Source organism: Heloderma suspectum, chromosome 1 (genome assembly GCF_057233095.1).
Source record: "Heloderma suspectum isolate Gila_16-S chromosome 1, 16-S_ref, whole genome shotgun sequence".
NCBI lineage: Eukaryota > Metazoa > Chordata > Lepidosauria > Squamata > Helodermatidae > Heloderma > Heloderma suspectum.
In genome coordinates, this window is record NC_139458.1 from 34,885,420 (window position 1) to 34,903,182 (window position 17,763).

General features: G+C 42.6%; 1 protein-coding gene across 1 annotated transcript in view; it reads left to right on the forward strand.

Moving 5' to 3' along the window:
- Nucleotides 1-3,148: 3,148 nt before the first annotated feature.
- The window catches only part of TRIP11 (thyroid hormone receptor interactor 11), a 69,211-nt gene continuing 54,596 nt past the window's right edge, over nucleotides 3,149-17,763 (forward strand). The window contains exons 1-5 of the mRNA XM_084840579.1: nucleotides 3,149-3,572; nucleotides 12,569-12,645; nucleotides 12,804-12,914; nucleotides 14,203-14,481; nucleotides 15,527-15,595. Of these exons, the coding sequence (XP_084696705.1) occupies nucleotides 3,431-3,572; nucleotides 12,569-12,645; nucleotides 12,804-12,914; nucleotides 14,203-14,481; nucleotides 15,527-15,595 (678 nt within the window). The 5' untranslated portion in view covers nucleotides 3,149-3,430. The remainder of the gene's footprint in view (nucleotides 3,573-12,568; nucleotides 12,646-12,803; nucleotides 12,915-14,202; nucleotides 14,482-15,526; nucleotides 15,596-17,763) is intronic.

Here is a 17,763-nt window from a genome sequence, read left to right on the forward strand (position 1 = left end):
CTATACCATTAGGCAGTTGCCTCAGGCAGCAGCAAGGTGTTGGAGAGAGCTGTGTGCCACACAGCCTGCCCTGCACCCCTAAGCTAGTCTGCTGCCTTCCAGTGTGGTAGAGGATGCAGTCCCATCACCAGTGTTGAGGAAAGCTGTAATTGTCAGTCTACTCAACTTCTGTACATGGAATGGGAGGGGGTGCCATCTTCACCTCAGCAGTAAAATATCTTGGGCTGGCCTTGCCCTGTATGGTAGGTTTCCCTATATGGAAGACCAGTGTGTATTTGCTATTATGATGTATCATAGATAGGGAGAAATCTATTCTCTATATACTTTTAAGGTTGCAAGCCTTTACACACTTACATGGGAGTAAGCCCCACTGAAATAAATTTCACTTATACCTGAAGGGAACATATATAGAATTTCAATCCACAGCTATCAACAATTTCCACAGAGACTTTCCAAGGTACTGTAGTCACAGCAATTTGACGGTTTGCTGCTAATTTAACTCCTGCTAACCTTTACACTATATTGGTAGTATCCACTCATACTATATATAAAGACTGGAAGCCAAATTAATATAGTTCAGCTAAATTAATAAAGTTTTAAAAAGGTCCCACGTCCAAAGTTGAGACATAAGTCAAGATGGATTTCATGTATCTGATAAACAAATCTTTCAGGCTGTTTATATCTTTGTTAAACAATATAATTCTTTAAAAGAATTTTTTTAGCATATTTTAAGAGGAAGCATATTCTTATTCCTTAAGACAGTCATGTAATGACAATAGCAATTGTTTCAGCTATTGCAAAGGCCTAGACTTGGAGCATATCACTTTTTGTTAATTGTTTGGAGAGAAATATTTCCAAGCATTATTAGATGTTCACTTTTCCAGGAATGAAAGCCATAATGCTAAGAATATGCCAAATCAGAAGGCAGGCAGTTATGTTCTCTTTCATAGGGCCAGTTTGCATGTAACAGCAAATTGTGAGTTAATTAATCAAGATTTGCCATGTACAAGCAGGAGTGACCAAGTGCACTGCCTCCCACACCCTCCTCATTTGTGCTTTTAATCATCACCCTATGATCAGCTGGGTCATAGGTTGTTGACATGTGAACCTGGAATGCTGTGTTGTTACAACCCAGTAGTTAACCCAACAACAAACCATGGGTTAACCTCTGGGTGGTTTAGCCCATAAACCACCTAGTGCTATGGGTTCACATGCGAATTAACTCACAGTTTATTGTTACGTGTGAATCGGGTCAGTTTGCTCCCATACTGCCAGAATCAAAGATAACTGGACCAAACTTTGGAATATGTCTGCGGTTAGCAACAGGATTCAAACTAATTACTTTCTTTACAAAACAAATTCACAATTTATAGATGTCAGTAAGTTCTGGTTAGGAAAAGGCATGCATATCCAGATAATGGTACTAGCACTGATTGCTAGCTTTTAGACAGGTACACAAAGTGTGTGTCTTCACTATGTCTTTCTCATCCTGGTTCAATTGGAGATAGAAAGTCAAACGAACTCCGCTGATTCACAAACAAGTCCAGAAAAGCTTATCACACTACAATATGCTGTGCACTCATTCGGGGCATGTTAACATAAGATTTTTCTCATTTCTTGGCTCAACAACCTTACCTAGGTTCTTTCAGACAGGGCTACCAGTTGTGTCTCATCTCAAACAGTGCTGTCTTCAACAAGGTTGTCTAGGAGCCACGCACACATTATTTAACCCACAGCGAAGCTGCAGTGCATACGGCCACCATTTTGCATATCCAACCTCAGCTTGTGGGGTTTTGTGTTGTGCAAACCTGGTGAGCGTAAACATCCTTGAATAACCTAGAGCCCTGGTTGGACATACAAAGTGGTGCCCGTAGGTGTTGTGGCTTCTTATTGGTTAAATAATGCACGATGAGCTGTGCCATGCAAATCAGGGCACTCTCATTGAGATGAGGGCAGCGTGGACCTTCCCTCAAGTGACTGCTTTTCCTTAGTCACAGAAAGGGAGCCCTTGCGCTCCACACACATTGCTGACATAATCCTGTTTGGGAAAATAGTGAATGCTTCTATGGTTAAAGCACACCTCTCTTGAACATGCAACTGGATTAAGAAAGATGAAGCCAAAGGTTTTGATCAACAGAATCCTGATGTTACCACAGAGTCTGGCTATAACATGAAGGGGACAAGTAACCAATAATATAAAAACCGTAATATTAAAGGGTTTTAAAAGTCCCGTTAGCGATGAAATCTAGGGCTACACCATTCAATTCTTCCAGCCAGAACTGGATCCTGCATTCTCTCTTTTTAGTGTTTTAACACCAAGATTTGATGGAAATTCAGGATACCTTCACAGAAAAAGCTGCTTTCTCACACAGAATTTTGTGGCAGCAACGTGAATTCAACTTTGTGCTGATATGTGCCATCCTGTGTGCATGGATGCTACTTCAAACACAGCTCTGAAGGGAGAGAGGTTTTTTAGCAGATGCATAAATGCATTCTGAATTGCCTGAAAGGGAGAGAGATGGGGACGCTATGAAGGGGAGGTCAGCATCGGTGCACAAGTAATCAAACTTATTTGTCTTGGAAATGGCAAAGATGGGGGTATTTTTTAAATCCGTGACAAAATACGCTTTTTAAAAACCCTATCTGTTTCATGGATAAATTACAATCCCTTGTAGATTTACTTGGAAATAAGACCCACCGAATTACATGAGGCTTACTGTCAAGTAACCCCAGTAACGTGGGGTTAAGGCGCGACCCTATGCATGTTCAGACAGAGAAAAGTCCCACAATTCCCAGCATTCCCTAGCCAGCATGTAGGAGTCGTCTGCTTTTTTCTGTCTAGACATGCATAGGATTGCGCCCTTAAACGCATAGGACCGGGCTAGGCCCCATTCGACACCAGGACTTACTTCCGAGCAAGCGTGCCTAGGCTCCGGACTCGCCTCGCCCACTACCCTTCAAGCTACTGGAAGAGGGAAAGGCTGGAGCGCTCGGCGAGGCCGAGGCTACCTCGTTTGCCTCCCCCGCCCGCCTGCCTGCCTGCCTGCCTCAGGCCGGGCCAGGCATAACCATTCCAGCTTCCTGTAGCCGACTCGCCTTGTTCGCTGGGACACGTCTATGAGTGCTCGCAGGGGCGCTCTAGTCGCTCGCGCTCTATGGTGACCTGGGAGGTGTTATGGCGGCCGTCGAGGTGGCAGGCCGAGCTGGAGAGCCGACAGCTGACTGAGGAGACCGGGCGCCGCGGCAGCTCGCTCCAAGAACGGCTCGGCGGTCTGCTCCTGCTCTCTAGGCTGCTCAGCTGAGGGGCGAAACCGGCTTGGGCAGGGGAAGCGGTGCTGGACAGACCCGGCGACTGCCACTGTCGCTGCCGCCGCCGCCGCCCTGACTCTCCTTCCTCGGGGCCGGTGGGCGCTGCTGAGCGGCAGCAGGGATGGCGTCGTGGTTGGGGGGCCTGGGGGCGGGGCTCGGCCAGTCCCTGGTGGGCCAGGTAGGAGGCAGCCTGTCGACCCTGACCGGGCAGATCTCCAGCTTCACCAAGGATATGCTGTTGGAAGGCGCGGAGGAGGTGGGAGGTAAGAAAAGGGGGTGTTGGGGGCGGGGAGATGGTGGTAACAGGCGAAGGGTCTTCAGTGCGGGGGGGACGAGAGAGGGATGCCAGATCAAAACTTTCCAGAGCGGGGGTGGGAATAGTTTTGAAAGTAGGGCATCCTCAAGTTAGGATGCATGGGGCTACTCCGTAAATATGACTATATACGCTGCGGGTGGAAAGGTGAGGAGGAGAAAGGTGACTTGAGCTTTCACATCTGGTGGAGACAAGGTGGGGTCCCAGACCAAAAGCTACAAAAAAAGAGGGAGAAGGAATTGTTTTGAACCTAGGGTATTTTATTTATTTTTATTTTATCATTTATATCTCCTCTTCCTAAAAACAAAAAACCCCTTTAAGGCTGCGAACTAAGCTCAAATTTTGAAACAAAAAAAATCATTAAAAAGCAATTAATTGAAATGACAGTTAAAAGAGCAGCATCAGTACAGTGGTCGAGGACCAAATTTCATAAAACAGAATATTTAAAAGACTACTGAAAAATGAAAATTTTACTGCTAATCGAAAGGCAAGCAGCAGTGAGACCTAGTGAACTTCTTTTGGCAGAACATTCTACTATCTGTCTTGTCAGCATCACATAAAAGACCCCATAGTTCAGGTAGTGAGGAACACAGTAGGACCTTCGTAGACTATTATAAAAGTTGGGTAGTGTCATAAGGATGGAGGTGATCCATAAGATATTCTGATCCCAAGATGTTCAGGGTTTTAAATGTTAAAACTAGACTTTGAATTGAGCTCAGAGACAAATTGATAACCAGTGCGGCTGATAAGAATATCAGCATTGTATGCTCAGATCTGCCAGCATTTTGAACTAAGTAATGTTACTTTATGGATAGTTCCCTTGCACTAAGTATGCCACATGGTTTGAGGAGAGTAGCAAAGTTGTAACATATGGAAGGAATCTAGTACCATTCAAAATAAGGCAAGGGGGATATTTTGAAAGGCTCTTCAAAGTGGGACAATATTGTCACAAAAACAGTGTTGAAAGAACCAGGGAGAGTATATAGGAGGGGACAGTCTGGGAGAGCTGGCTAAGAACAAATCTATAGAAGTGTGCAAGGTAGTGCCTTGGATTCTGTGGTGGTTGCTGGTGTAATAAGCGTTAAAAGACTTAAACAAAACCTGAGGTCGTTGGGCTACCTGTAGATGTTTTATTGCTAATTGTATAGACCATAAACTTCAAGGCAATACTTGTTCCTATCCATTGGCCTTGTTCAGAAGTAATGCTAAATTATAGTTTAGTGTTATGTGAACAAGACTCAGGCTCATGAGCTTTCCCCTCTCCTCCAACATGCTCCAAGGCGATGAGAAGCTTTCGTTTCAATTTTAAACTAGCCATGGTTACTCATTAAGTCTAAACCTAGACAAACTCTGGTTAGTCTTAACTATGGTTTAGGGAAACAAACCAACTTTAAACCATGTTTTATGACCCTGACTTGCTTGTTTTCCTAAAAGCTCATGCATATACAGTGGCAATCAAAATTATTCAACCCCCATTGCAAATCAGGTCTATTGTCAAAATTTACAGACTTTCAGCTGTTTGCAATGAACAAATCAAACAAAAGCAATTGAAATAGCCCAACACAAGGAGCGTTTCAAGTGGTTTCCCCAAATTCAACTGAAAATGTAACTTATAATGACTTCTCCAGTCTCAAAATTATTCCACCTCCTGAATAGAACCCCTCACAACAGCACAAATATGCAAAACAGGTGTTGTCTCAAGCACACCTGATTCAACTAATCAAGGGCTTCATTAGTTGCACCCGGTGTGCTTGAGCTGGAAGACATGAAATACCTGAACTGGCTAGGGGTTTGTTGAGTGTCACCTTTGACTGCATGTGAGAAATATGGCTATGTCAAAAGAATGGTCCAAAACGTTAAGAGAAGAGGTCATCGCCCTTCACAAACAAGGAACAGGATACAAAAAGATGGCGAAGGCACTGAATGTTCCTAGAGACACCATTGGAAGCATAGTTCGCAAGTTAAATGCTAAAGGAACAGTGGTTACACAACCTGGACAGGGCAGGAAAAGGAAGCTATCAACGGCTGCAACCAGATTTCTGAGAAGGCAGGCTGAGAAAAACCCTCGAGTGACTGCAAAAGACCTGCAGCAAGACTTGGTGGCAACAGGCACTGAGGTTTCAGTGAGCGCAGTAAGGCGCGTACTGAACAGAGGTTTCCATGCCAGAACTCCAAGACGTACACCACTACTGACCCAAAAGCACAAGAAATGTCAGCTCCAGTTTGCTCCAAATCATATCAATAAGCCACAGAAGTTTGGGGATTTTGTTCTGTGGAGCGATGAAACAAAACTGGAACTTTTCCGCCCGATGGATCAGCGGTATGTCTGGAGGAAGAAGAATGAAGCATATGCTGAAAATATGCTCTGCCTACAATTAAGCATGGTGGTGGCTCGGTGATGCTCTGGGGCTGCTTTGCATCCTCTGGCACTGGAAACCTGCAGCGTGTGGAAGGCGAGATGGATTCATTGAAGTATCAGGAAATCTTAGGAGAAAATGTCATGCCATCTGTGAGGAAGCTGACACTTGGGTGTCATTGGACCTTCCAACAGGACAATGATCCCAAGCATACCTCAAATTCCACCAAGGCTTGGTTGCAGAAGAAGTCCTGAAAGATTCTACAGTGGCCATCACAGTCACCTGACTTGAACCCCATAGAAAATCTCTGGTGGGATTTGAAGAAGACTGTTGCGGAACTGGAAGCTCATGAGAAATGGGCTAAGATTCCTCAGGAACGCTGCCAGAAGCTGGTGTCTGGCTATGCATCTCATTTGCAGCAGGTCATAACAGCAAAAGGGTGCTCTACTAAGTACTAAAGATGCTTGCCATGAAAGGGTTGAATAATTTTGAGACTGGAGAAGTCATTATAAGTTGCATTTTCAGTTGAATTTGGGGAAACCACTTGAAGCATTCCTTATGTTGGGCTATTTCAATTGCTTTTGTTTGATTTGTTCATTGCAAACAGCTGAAAGTCTGTAAATTTTGACAATAAACCTGATTTGCAATGGGGGTTGAATAATTTTGTTTGCAACTGTAAATGGTAATGCATAGTATAGCATTACATCCAGATTAGATCATTATGTTCCTTAATCCCTGCGCTGATTTACACATGACATTTTCTTGCATGAATATTGCTTCCTTGTAGAAAAAAATGTTTATTGTTTGTTGTCTATACTCACAGCAGACAGGACCATTTGGCTGTTGCTTCCCAGTACATGCATACACACCAAAATAAATGTGTGTGTTCTTCACAACTGACCATATGCACGTTTTATGTGCTTTTTCCTATATAGAGGTGGTATCCATGGACGAATCATATTATGTGTAGAGCAGCTCTATGTCTGCTGGTTATTGGAAGTGAGTCTTAAAGAATAATCTCTGGTTATTCTCAGGTTTTTGCAGTTTTGTTTTTAAATATGCACTGGTTTCAAATTCTGTAATATAAAAGTGTATTATTGAAAGATTGTGCTCCTTTTTTCATATATGTCTGTAGGTAGTGTGTCAAAAATAAATAATTTATGGCCAATAGTACTAGAGTGGAAGCAATATTTTCAGTGCTGCTGTGAGGCAGATCATATGCCATAAATGAAATAGTCTTGGGGCGCAATCCTATGCCTGTTTGAACTGAAAAAAGGCCTACAACTCCCAGCATCCCCCGCAAGCCATGATGACTGAGGGATGCTGGGAGTTGTAGGCCTTTCTTCCGTCTAAACATGCATAGGATTGTGTCTTTAAGCTTCTTATTGAAACATGCTAAAATTTCAACGGAGATCATTTTTCAAATCAACTACCTAAAGAGGTAGGTGGAACTTTTTGGTTGGGGGAGGGGAGATAATGTTAATGTCCCTGTACATTTCTGGAAGAGCATTGTGCTCTTTGGAGTTGGTTTTTAGTTGTTTGTACAGTATATCGTGCCATACCTATGCAACCTTAGAAAGCAAGTCATGTATAATATAAACTTCATAGAAAGGTATACTATGAATTACCAACATGTGCTCTTGTTTGCTTTGGATGAAATATTTGTGCCAGTCTAAACTATTGCGTTGGTTAGTAACATGTAATGTATAACATGTATTTGTAACTTACTGTGTTGGTTCATTTAATCTATAGTTGGCTTGTTCCATATAGGATGGTACAGGTTTTAGAAGTCTGTAAAGAAATTTCTAGATGAGATGTCATCTAGAACTAAGGGGACAATCCTGTTGCAATGATCATAACCTCTGAACTTGGAGGCTTATGGTTATCTGATGCAAGGTGGGAGGAATGGTAGAGGCAATCTTAGTCTCCCTGTCCTCCTGCCCTGCATTTTCGCTAGACAGGCTTTTTTGCCAGTTGCAGAGAGGCAGCTAGCATGGTTCGTTCTGCACCAGCTGGGATAGGGAGGGGGGTCAGAGCTCTGATTCCCAGCTCCAAGGTCGGAGCGCTGCCTGCAGCCTTGGATCTCGGAATCTCAACTATCCTATGGCCCCTCAGACCCTATCTAGGAGAGCATCATTCCCTTAATGATTTCAGTTGTCCAGGGATTACTACAAGTGGTACTATTTTTATGATCCAAAAATAAGATATGATGAAGAAAGATAATATTAGTTGCACATACTGTGATGTTCATGTTTATCTTATTTGTACTTAATCTAGTCTCCAAAAACATTCATCTAGAAATCAAGGTGTATTCAAATGCTCATACAATTCTATTTGTGTGTATGTGTCTCATTCACTTTCAAGCAGGCATCCAAAAACATTGAAACTATTCAGAGCAGGATTTTTTCCTATTGTACTTTTCCTATTTATAATAGTAGGAAATAAGCATACAAAAAAGCCTGTTTCATAATAGGCTGGTGCAGGCATGATGCTTAACAATGATAGGTACTAGCCAGAGCTTGTTGCCTTAACCCTGGTTAAGATCCCAAATGTTCAGTGAAACTATGGCCTAGTTCACACATAATGACAGCCTTGACTATGGGTTGTCATTGAATTGTGGGTAGTTGTTGAATTGTGGGTGGTTGTTATGTGCGAAGCCTGCACTATTTATTTATTTATTGCATTTATATCCCGCCTTTTTTCCTCTTGCAAGGAACCCAAGGCAGCTTACATTATCCTCCTCCTCTCCATTTTATCCTCACAACAACAACCCTGTGAGGTAGGTTGGGCTGAGAGTGTGTGTCTGGCCCAAAGTCACCCAGTGAGCTTCCATGGCCGAGTGGGGACTAGAACCCGGATCTCCTGGCTCCCAGTCCAGCACTCTAGCCACGACACCACACTGGCTCTCTATGATTTAGCTATGAGTTGTTAACCACAAACAACCCCAAAAAATAACCTGTAGTTATTTATTGGGTTGTGAACCCTTGACTGTTTGTGGTTAACCATAAGTTAACCACAACTTTGTCATTACGTGCTAACCAGGTCTGTATACGTAACCACGGTTAATTCAAGCCCACTTCGAACCGTAGTTTTATATCCTGGTTTGCAGCTAAACTTTTAACTACAATTTAAATATTCACATGTAACACTTAACGAAATTCCCCCGGCCACCCTTATTTTTGCATAGGGCCAGTGTGATTAAAATAGCCACCAATGAGTTGTATCCAGTGGTGGCTTTGCACTAGCAGAAAACACATCTTCTAGCACACAGTGAGGTTTTTTTGATGATTTTCACTGATTCTTCATGTCCAATGCAGCCCCACCCCCATGCCCCTTGAAAAGCTGCTACTGAGGGATAGGGGACCCTCTGCAACCATATGGGACATAGCACAGAGAAGTACAGTAGGTAGGAAGGAATAGCAAAAACGTAAATGAAAAGGAAGCATTTTCCATTAGTGCAAAGCTACTACTGGATACAACTAGTATTCTTGATGGTAATAGTGAGCCATGTAAAAAATATTACAAAACCTATTTTCATGCAGTATTATGCATGTATATTTTTAACATAAAACATATACTTACATTGGACTACACCCAATTTAACTCTCTGAGTAAAAATATATTCAGTAGCAGTACTAAGAGGTGTTCAAGTTCCTGTTTACTTTAAAGAGTCAAGAGAGCATCCTATGTCCACTACACAATGTCTAGAGGGCCATAGGATTTTTCAGTTTATGGGAACCGCTTTCCCCTCCCCGCCCCCTCATAGCCAGCATGGTTCTCTCTGTGCTGGCTCCTTTTCCGGGCTCACAAATGGAGTGTGGAGAGGGTGAAAAGGTGGCGACCCTGGGGGTGGGGAGGGGAGGAAACCATGGAGCCTCCCTATGCGCTGTGCAGCCTCCCCCCTCCTGCTCTGCTGTTCCCAGCTAGATACACGAAATCATGTGTCTTGCCGAAAATGCAGGGCAGCCGGAGCACAGAGGAGAGGATCCCCTCCATGCTCCAGCTGCCCTGCATAGGATAGTTACCAGCTTCCGAGTTTGGAGGCTGGTGACTATCTTCATAGAATTGCGCCCGAAAAGAGCAGTATAGACTATTGTATTCTGTATTAACTGTAATGATTTAAGGATGACCGGCAAGTGTGGAGTAACACTTAACCAAATGTTGGTGGAAGAGATTGCAGTAGTAATTGACAGCAGGGCTCTAACACCTACTTTACTAAATCTATACTTGTGTGTAAATTATTTGGGTGGGGAATAAGAGAAATATTTCAATCACCTATACGAACAGTTGTTCTCTGTTGCGAAAATAGCTTCCTGTGTTACTACTGTGAGAGAATCTCCTTTCTTAACGTGCCTGAGGACCCAGTTCAGATGTTAATTTTTGAAATGCCGGGTTGGATAAATCACAGGTCGGAATTAAGATTGCCGGGAGAATTATCAACAACCTCTGATATGAAGACGATACCACCCTAATGGCAGAAAGCGAAGAGGATCTCAAGAGCCTCTTGTTGAGGGTGAAAGAGGAGAGTGCAAAAGCTGGTTTGAAACTCAACATTAAAAAAACTAAGATCCTGGCATCTGGCCCCATCACTTCCTGGCATATAGAAGGGGAAGAAATGGAAGCAGTGACAGATTGTATTTTCTTGGGCTCCAAGATCACTGCAGACGGTGACTGTAGCCATGAAATTAAAAGACGCTTGCTCCTTGGGAGGAAAGCTATGGCAAACCTAGACAGCATAGTAAGAAGCAGAGACATCACCTTGCCGACAAAGGTCCGTCTAATCAAAGCTATGGTTTTCCCAGTAGTAACGTATGGCTGTGAGAGCTGGACTATAAGGAAGGCTGAGCGCCGAAGAATCAATGCTTTCGAACTGTGGTGCTGGAGAAGACTCTTACGAGTCCCCTGGACTGCAAGGAGGTCAAATCAGTCCATCCTAAAGGAAATCAACCCTGAGTGCTCATTGGAAGGACAGATCCTGAAGCTGAAGCTCAAATATTTTGGCCACCTAATGCGAAGAGAAAACTCCCTGGAAAAGACCCTGATGCTGGGAAAGACTGAAGACAAAAGGAGAAGGGGACGGCAGAGGATGAGATGGCTAGATAGCATCATCGATGCAATGAATATGAACTTGAGCACAATCCGGGAGAGAGTGCAGGACAGGAAGGCCTGGCGTGCTATGGTCCATGGAGTCACGAAGAGTCGGACATGACTGAACGACTGAACAACAACAACAAACAACCACACACAATAACTTGATCAGCTCAGTATCATGTGGGGAGTTATTTGTGTGAAACAGACATCATGTTAAAAAAAGATTACCTCATTTGAGAATATCTTTCATAGCGTACACTCCGAAGGCAAAGTTCAACTGTTGTGCTGACGTTTTTACAATCACTGTTCAATCAAGCGTCAAACAAATTCCAGTGATCTGTTCTTCCAACAGAGTGTTGTGAAAGCAACAGTGTATTTCAGCTGCCTGGAATTTGCAGAACATGTCAGTTTTAGGGAGTTTTCAGCGTGTATGTTTGAATTTAAAATATGCAGTCACTTTATTGAATATCAGATTTTCAAAGTTTAAGTTCTGTAGAAATGACCATAATAACAATTGCTGTTGGTATAGTTTTAGTTTTACTTTTGAGAGCCTAACTTCTAAATGCACCAGTAAAGTCTTAGTTCTGACAGAAATTCAGTATTGTCCAGTTGTATTGCTTATATATAAACAGTCACTGGGAAAGTTTGCACATAATAAGCCAGAATTACTGGCTTATCGTAGTCTATGAGCAGTGTGCTGCTGCAAGCAGGTCATTCCCCCCCCCCTTTGCATGAGCAGGTAAAACAAACCAGAAACAAGCTTTGTGTGACATCTGAACTTGATCTCCTGGTTTTTTTTTACTCTCAAACAAGCTAGGATTTGTAAGCTAACAAACCTTGGTTTATTCCTGGGTTACAAGATGGGCTTGTTTGGGAACAACAAACCAGGATTGGGCTTTATTCAAAGCTTTCAGTTTCTGGTTTGTTTTACCTGATTCTGCAAAGAAAGCAGTGAAGAGAGAGCATACCAGCTTCTTGCACCAACGTGCTGTTTATATCCTGGCTTATTCACAGTAAACCAGGATAAGCCAGCAATTCCAAGGAAATAATATTACTGAAGCATGCCATTTTCCAAAAACAGGGAAGTCTAGTACCCTGGTTTACACATAGACTGTAACATTTTAGTAAAGGAAAACCAGTTCTGAAAACCAAAACAGCTCTTGACTTGTTTTAGAGAAGCTGATAAATCTACAAAATATGATCCATTATGTGCTTTCATTTTAAATCTATTTGAATTTATTTTGGAACTGGATTCATTTTAGAAATGAATTCTAAAGTGATGTTGTGTTGTTTTAAATTTTAAAAGAGAGCTTCGGCTATTGGGCAGTATAGAAATGAAATAAATAAATAAATTGACTTTAGTAAGTAGTAGTGATTCAGTCTGAGTGGGCCATTTCAAATATACCTTGGATTGCTGCTACTTAATACAAAGCATATTTGAAAGGTAAACTGTTGTGAGAATTTGTTTCATTTGCATTCCTTTCCCTGCTCTTTTCAGGTACTGCAACAGACTTTCCTGTATCCAACTCTGGTCTAAGGGATGTAGAAAATATTCTTGCAACACTGAGATCAGAGGTAGGACATTAGTCAGGAAAAGAAAAAGCATATTGCAAAAATACACTTCTGTTTTTCCATAAGTTTGGGCTACTTGGTATATTTTCAGTACAGTATACTATTGGGTTAAATTGGATTTGGGATTTTTTTTAAAGTTTCAATTAATTTATTTCCTTTAGAATGATAGATTGAAGAAGGTTTGTAATGATCTGGAGGAAAAGCATGAAGCAGCAGAGCTTCAAATAAAGCAGCAGTCCATAGAATACCGGAATCAGCTACAACAGAAAGAGGTACAAAGTGGCTCAGAGAATGTTCAACAACATCAATGTGTACCTTGATTTATTTATTAGAGCTGTAAGTTTTGTCACAAAAAATAACCCTCAAACCTAGAGGCAGCTTATTTGAAGGAGTGTGTGTAAGTGAGTGACAGATTGATTCTTTTATTGAAAAGTAGTATCTATAACTGTTCATGTGAATTATGTGGCATCAAATCTGCTCTGGTTTTTTGCCATATCAAATTTTGTCCCAAGTCATTAAGGCTCTATATAAAACTTACAGCCGTAGGAGTTCTATTTACGCATCACATCTGCTGAAATGTGAGGTTGCTTATGGATTCAGTCATGGCAATATGGAGGTTTTTGAAATGGGAATAATTATTCAGTTCTTCATATACTTCAGGAATTGTTTCAGTGACGTTGCTGGAATTCACTGGGTGATTGAAGCAGAAATATGATGTGAATGTCATTTTAGGTTTGCCCTAATCACAGAGTAATTTTCTTTCTCCAGTAGACTATAGCCAGTCAATTTGGCTATAGTCCAGTAGACTATAGCCAATAGCTATATTGATGGTCTCCAGGTCAAAGATCCTGTTCCTATGATGGAGGAGTAGGTGGGCAACCTTCTATCATGACCACACTCATAATGTAACATGTGGCAGAAGTGCTCCATATGAAAAGCAAAGGCATATAACACAAACACACACTATTCTCAGGGGGCAAAATTGCATTGGGTTTCTTCCTTAATTTTTTTCTTTTTTTAATTAAAAAAACAGAATTGCATTGTTTGGTATTCTGTGCATACAGCGAGCTGCATGAAATATTAGCGTGGTGGATGGGGATGAGTGCTACTACCCATCCACCACAGGAAGAAAGTCTTCAGGCCATATAAGCATCTGAACAGGATCTATGTGAAAAATGTGCTTGTGCAGTGCATTAGGGGTAGACCAAAACATCTGGAGGGCCACAAGTTGCCCACACCTCCCAGCATCTCTCACTCTTGTCTACACTGAGTTGGAGGGCCACAAGTTGCCCACCCCACAGTAGACCATAAAATCCAAACTACATGATTGGTTTCTTGAAAAAGGCATTGCAAAAGCTTCTGGTGAAAAAAACCCTTTGTATCAGTTTATTTGATATCTCTTGCATACATTGAGTTAAGTGTGAAATTCCTTTCCTACATCATAACTAGCGGCCATAGGATTGCACTTATTTATAAGACGTTGTTAAAATAGGGTCATCTTCTGAAATTACTTCTTCCTCCTTACTGAACTGTACATTCCACTATGTCCTATCTATTTAGGTGGAAATCAGCCATCTTAAATCTAGGCAGAATGCGCTACAGGAACAGCTGCAGAAAGTGCAGTCTGCTGCTCAGTCATCACAATTAGGAGCTTCTGCCTCTCCATCAACCACTACATCAGCTTCTTTCGTCCCTATGGTTAGACATAGCTCCTCTGGTTTTCAAGGAGATGACATGGACTTTGGAGACATAATCTGGTCCCAGCAAGAAATAAACAGACTATCCAATGAAGTTGCTAGGCTTGAATCTGAAGCTGACCATTGGAAGCAAATTGCACAGGTGGGTCACTTTTCCGTGTAACCAGTAGACTGAAGTTATAACAGACATTTTGAATTAACTGGTAAAAAGTGTATAATAAGCAGTGCTACAGTTTGTACTAATGGCTGGCATTTTTCAGGAACTAGTGAACTCTTTTCTTAGCTTTCCCATTAATTGTGAAAGAGTTGTTCACTTCAGTGTCCAGTTTACTCTCTCAACTAGAGTCCAGCTCTTTGTAGGCCTATGGTGATGCTTAGCTTTCTAACCCAAGCATTAAAGATGCTTAAAAGCGGAAATGCGCTTTACACAAGCTCCTGGTTTGATGTTTGTGGCATATCAAAGCAGATAAAGCTATATATAAACATTGAAGTTTATGTTTAGGGTTTTGTTCTTTTGACCAAAGGAATCCAAAGCAGATAAATATTAATATTTATAATACCTTCTCAAAAGCACAATGCCTTTTATTGGCCCAGTTTGCATACAGTGGTAACCTAGTTTTTTTCTAAACCCTGGATTACTGTGAATGAGCTAGCATATTAGTTCGCACAACTTGATCACTCCTGTTTGGCTCCACCCATGAGTGGGAGTGTTTAAACAACCCAGGGAAGTTGTGTCCCTGGATTGCTTAGCATGACATCCAGACCTGAAGCTCTGGCTTGGCTTTCCCCCAACAAGCCAGAAGTGGAGCCCAGGGTTTATTCTCGGATTACTGTTGCGTGCAAACCAGGCCACTGAGTATTGCGCTAGTATACAAAGTTCTTTCTACTGATATCTTGCTTCCTTACAAATGTAAGGTAGAGTGATGTTAACACTTAAGGGCACTTGATTAATAAAAGGCTACGCTATGTTTTGAATGTAGATTATCCTGGCATTCGTTGGGCCACAATGATCTTATAGAATCATCCCATTCCTTAACTTTGTTCTGCCCTTGTTGTCCAGTTGTGAGTTTCTAAAATCATATCAACTTATAGTTGCTTTTTGCTGCATGCCATTTTTCAAAGACATAGTGTAGTTGAACAGTCATTTAGCATTTTTTAAACCAAAAGTTTGTTTGCCGTTTATTTAGTTTTCCAAACCACAAGGAGCAAATAATACAGATCAGAATGAAATCTGCAAGCTGCAAAATATTATCAAGGTAAGGCTTTTAATAAATCAGCTCTCCCCTTGCAGTTGCTGTAATTTTCTGTTAACCCCTGAATGTGTAAACTTTCATGTGTCTTGCTCCTTTAACTGTGGCAAAATAATCTGATTAAAAGTGAGCCTGAATATAAATGCTGAGAGGCTTAGAATAGTGTTTCTCAAAGTGAGGGTCAGGACCCACCAGTGGGTATCGGCCAACCTTCAGGTGGGTCTCAGTGCTGCAGACTTCCCAGTGACTCTTTGCTTGACTGCCCTGTGCCATGGTTGCAACATGCATGCTGCAAAGGTGGGCGTGGCAGCAGGAGATGGCTAGGCAGCAAAGCCAATATTTTTAATTATTATTATTTTATAAACATAGGAATGAAGAAGGGGATATGAGAGGGAAGCTATTGTAGGAGGAAGTGAATGTAAAAGCAGAAGGAGGGAGGGATGAATGAAACTGAAAGAATTGGGATGAAAGAAAGAATTGTTGGATAGGATACAAGTTAAGTGTGGAAGAAGAAGGGGAGAAGAAATGCCAGGAGTTGTGTAAGGAGCCTTTTGAGAGGCATGTGAATGTGGGGGGAGAAAAACAATATCAAATAAACAGTTTTCTCTACTTTGAACAGGGGGTCCAAATCTTTTTGGGTCAGTGGGCATATTTGGAATTTTGAGAGTGTCATGGGCACTCTCACAAAATGGCTGCCATGGTGGGCATATCTGGTTGCCAAATACTCATTTTCCAGAAGGCAAATTAATGAGACTAAAAGAAACGTAATTTGTCCAAAAACCTAAGTACAAGTCAGAGTTGGAGGTGCGAGTTCCAAAATACAAAACCAGTCTTTTGAACCCAAAGTAAAATTTTGAACCCAAAGAAAGGGCAGCATTTTGCTTTTCAGCATGGCCATCTCCCAGTTTTAAAAGAAATTAAAATAATTTATTTTATATTGTCTGAAGAAATAAAGTTAAAATCAGAAGAGGCTGGAAGCCTGGTAGGCACCAAGAGTAGTGTCCATGGGCACCATGTTGGAAACACAGTCTTAGACCGCCTGGAGGGCTTGGGCATTGGAGACACTGTATTGCGGTGGTTCCAGTCCTTCCTCTCCGGCAGGTACCAGAGGGTAGCACTGGGAGAGGAGGTTTCGGACCCGTGGCCACTCGCTTGTGGGGTGCCACAGGGTTCCATCCTCTCCTCGATGCTATTTAACATCTATGTGAAGCTGCTGGGGCTATCATCAGGAGGTTTGGGGGGCGGTTTCATCAATGTGGATGACACGCAGCTCTATGTCTCGTTCAAATCTTCACCAAGGTTGGCCGTAGAACCCCTGTCCAAATGTCTGGAGACGGTGAGTGGCTGGATGGGGAGGAATAAGCTGAAGCTGAACCCTGACAAGACCGAGGTACTTTGGTTGGAGACAAGAGGAGGCTGGGGGATGTTGACCTGGTGTTGAATGGGGTACGGCTACCCTTGAAAGACCAGGTCCTCAGCCTGGGGGTCATTTTGGACTCCCAGCTGTCCATGGAGGCTCAGGTGTCAGCTGTGAGCCGGACAGCGCTGTACCAACTCCATCTGATACGGCGGCTGCGCCCCTTCCTTCCCGACCATCTGCTCCCATCGGTAGTACATGCCCTGGTCTCCTCTCGTTTAGACTACTGTAATGCGCTCTACATGGGGTTACCCTTGAAGACAGTTCAGAAGCTGCAGCTGGTACAGAACGCGGCGGCTCGCCTGATTAAAGGCAGCCACCGGTGAGATCACATCACTCCAGTGCTGAAGGAGTTGCACTGGTTACCAGTTGTTTTCTGGGCCAAATTCAAGGTGTTGGTTTTGACCTTTAAAACCCTATATGGTTCCAGCCCAGCCTATCTTAAGGAGCACCTCCAGCAACACCAGACAGGCCGCTTAACAAGATCAGCCTCGGATGGCCTTCTCTTTGTCCCATCTGCCAGGACAGCTAGACTGGTGGGGACGAGGAAGAGGGCCTTTTCTGTGGTGGCCCCCACTCTGTGGAACTCCCTCCCTAGGGAACTCCGCCATGCCCACTCTTTAATGAGCTTCCGCTGTGCATTTAAAAACGTGGTTGTTCAGGCAGGCATTTGGGTGGGTTAGGGTATTTTAGAAAATGTTTTTACTGTAGAATTTTATTGTTTTAAACTGTTTTATTATATGCATTGTACATCGCC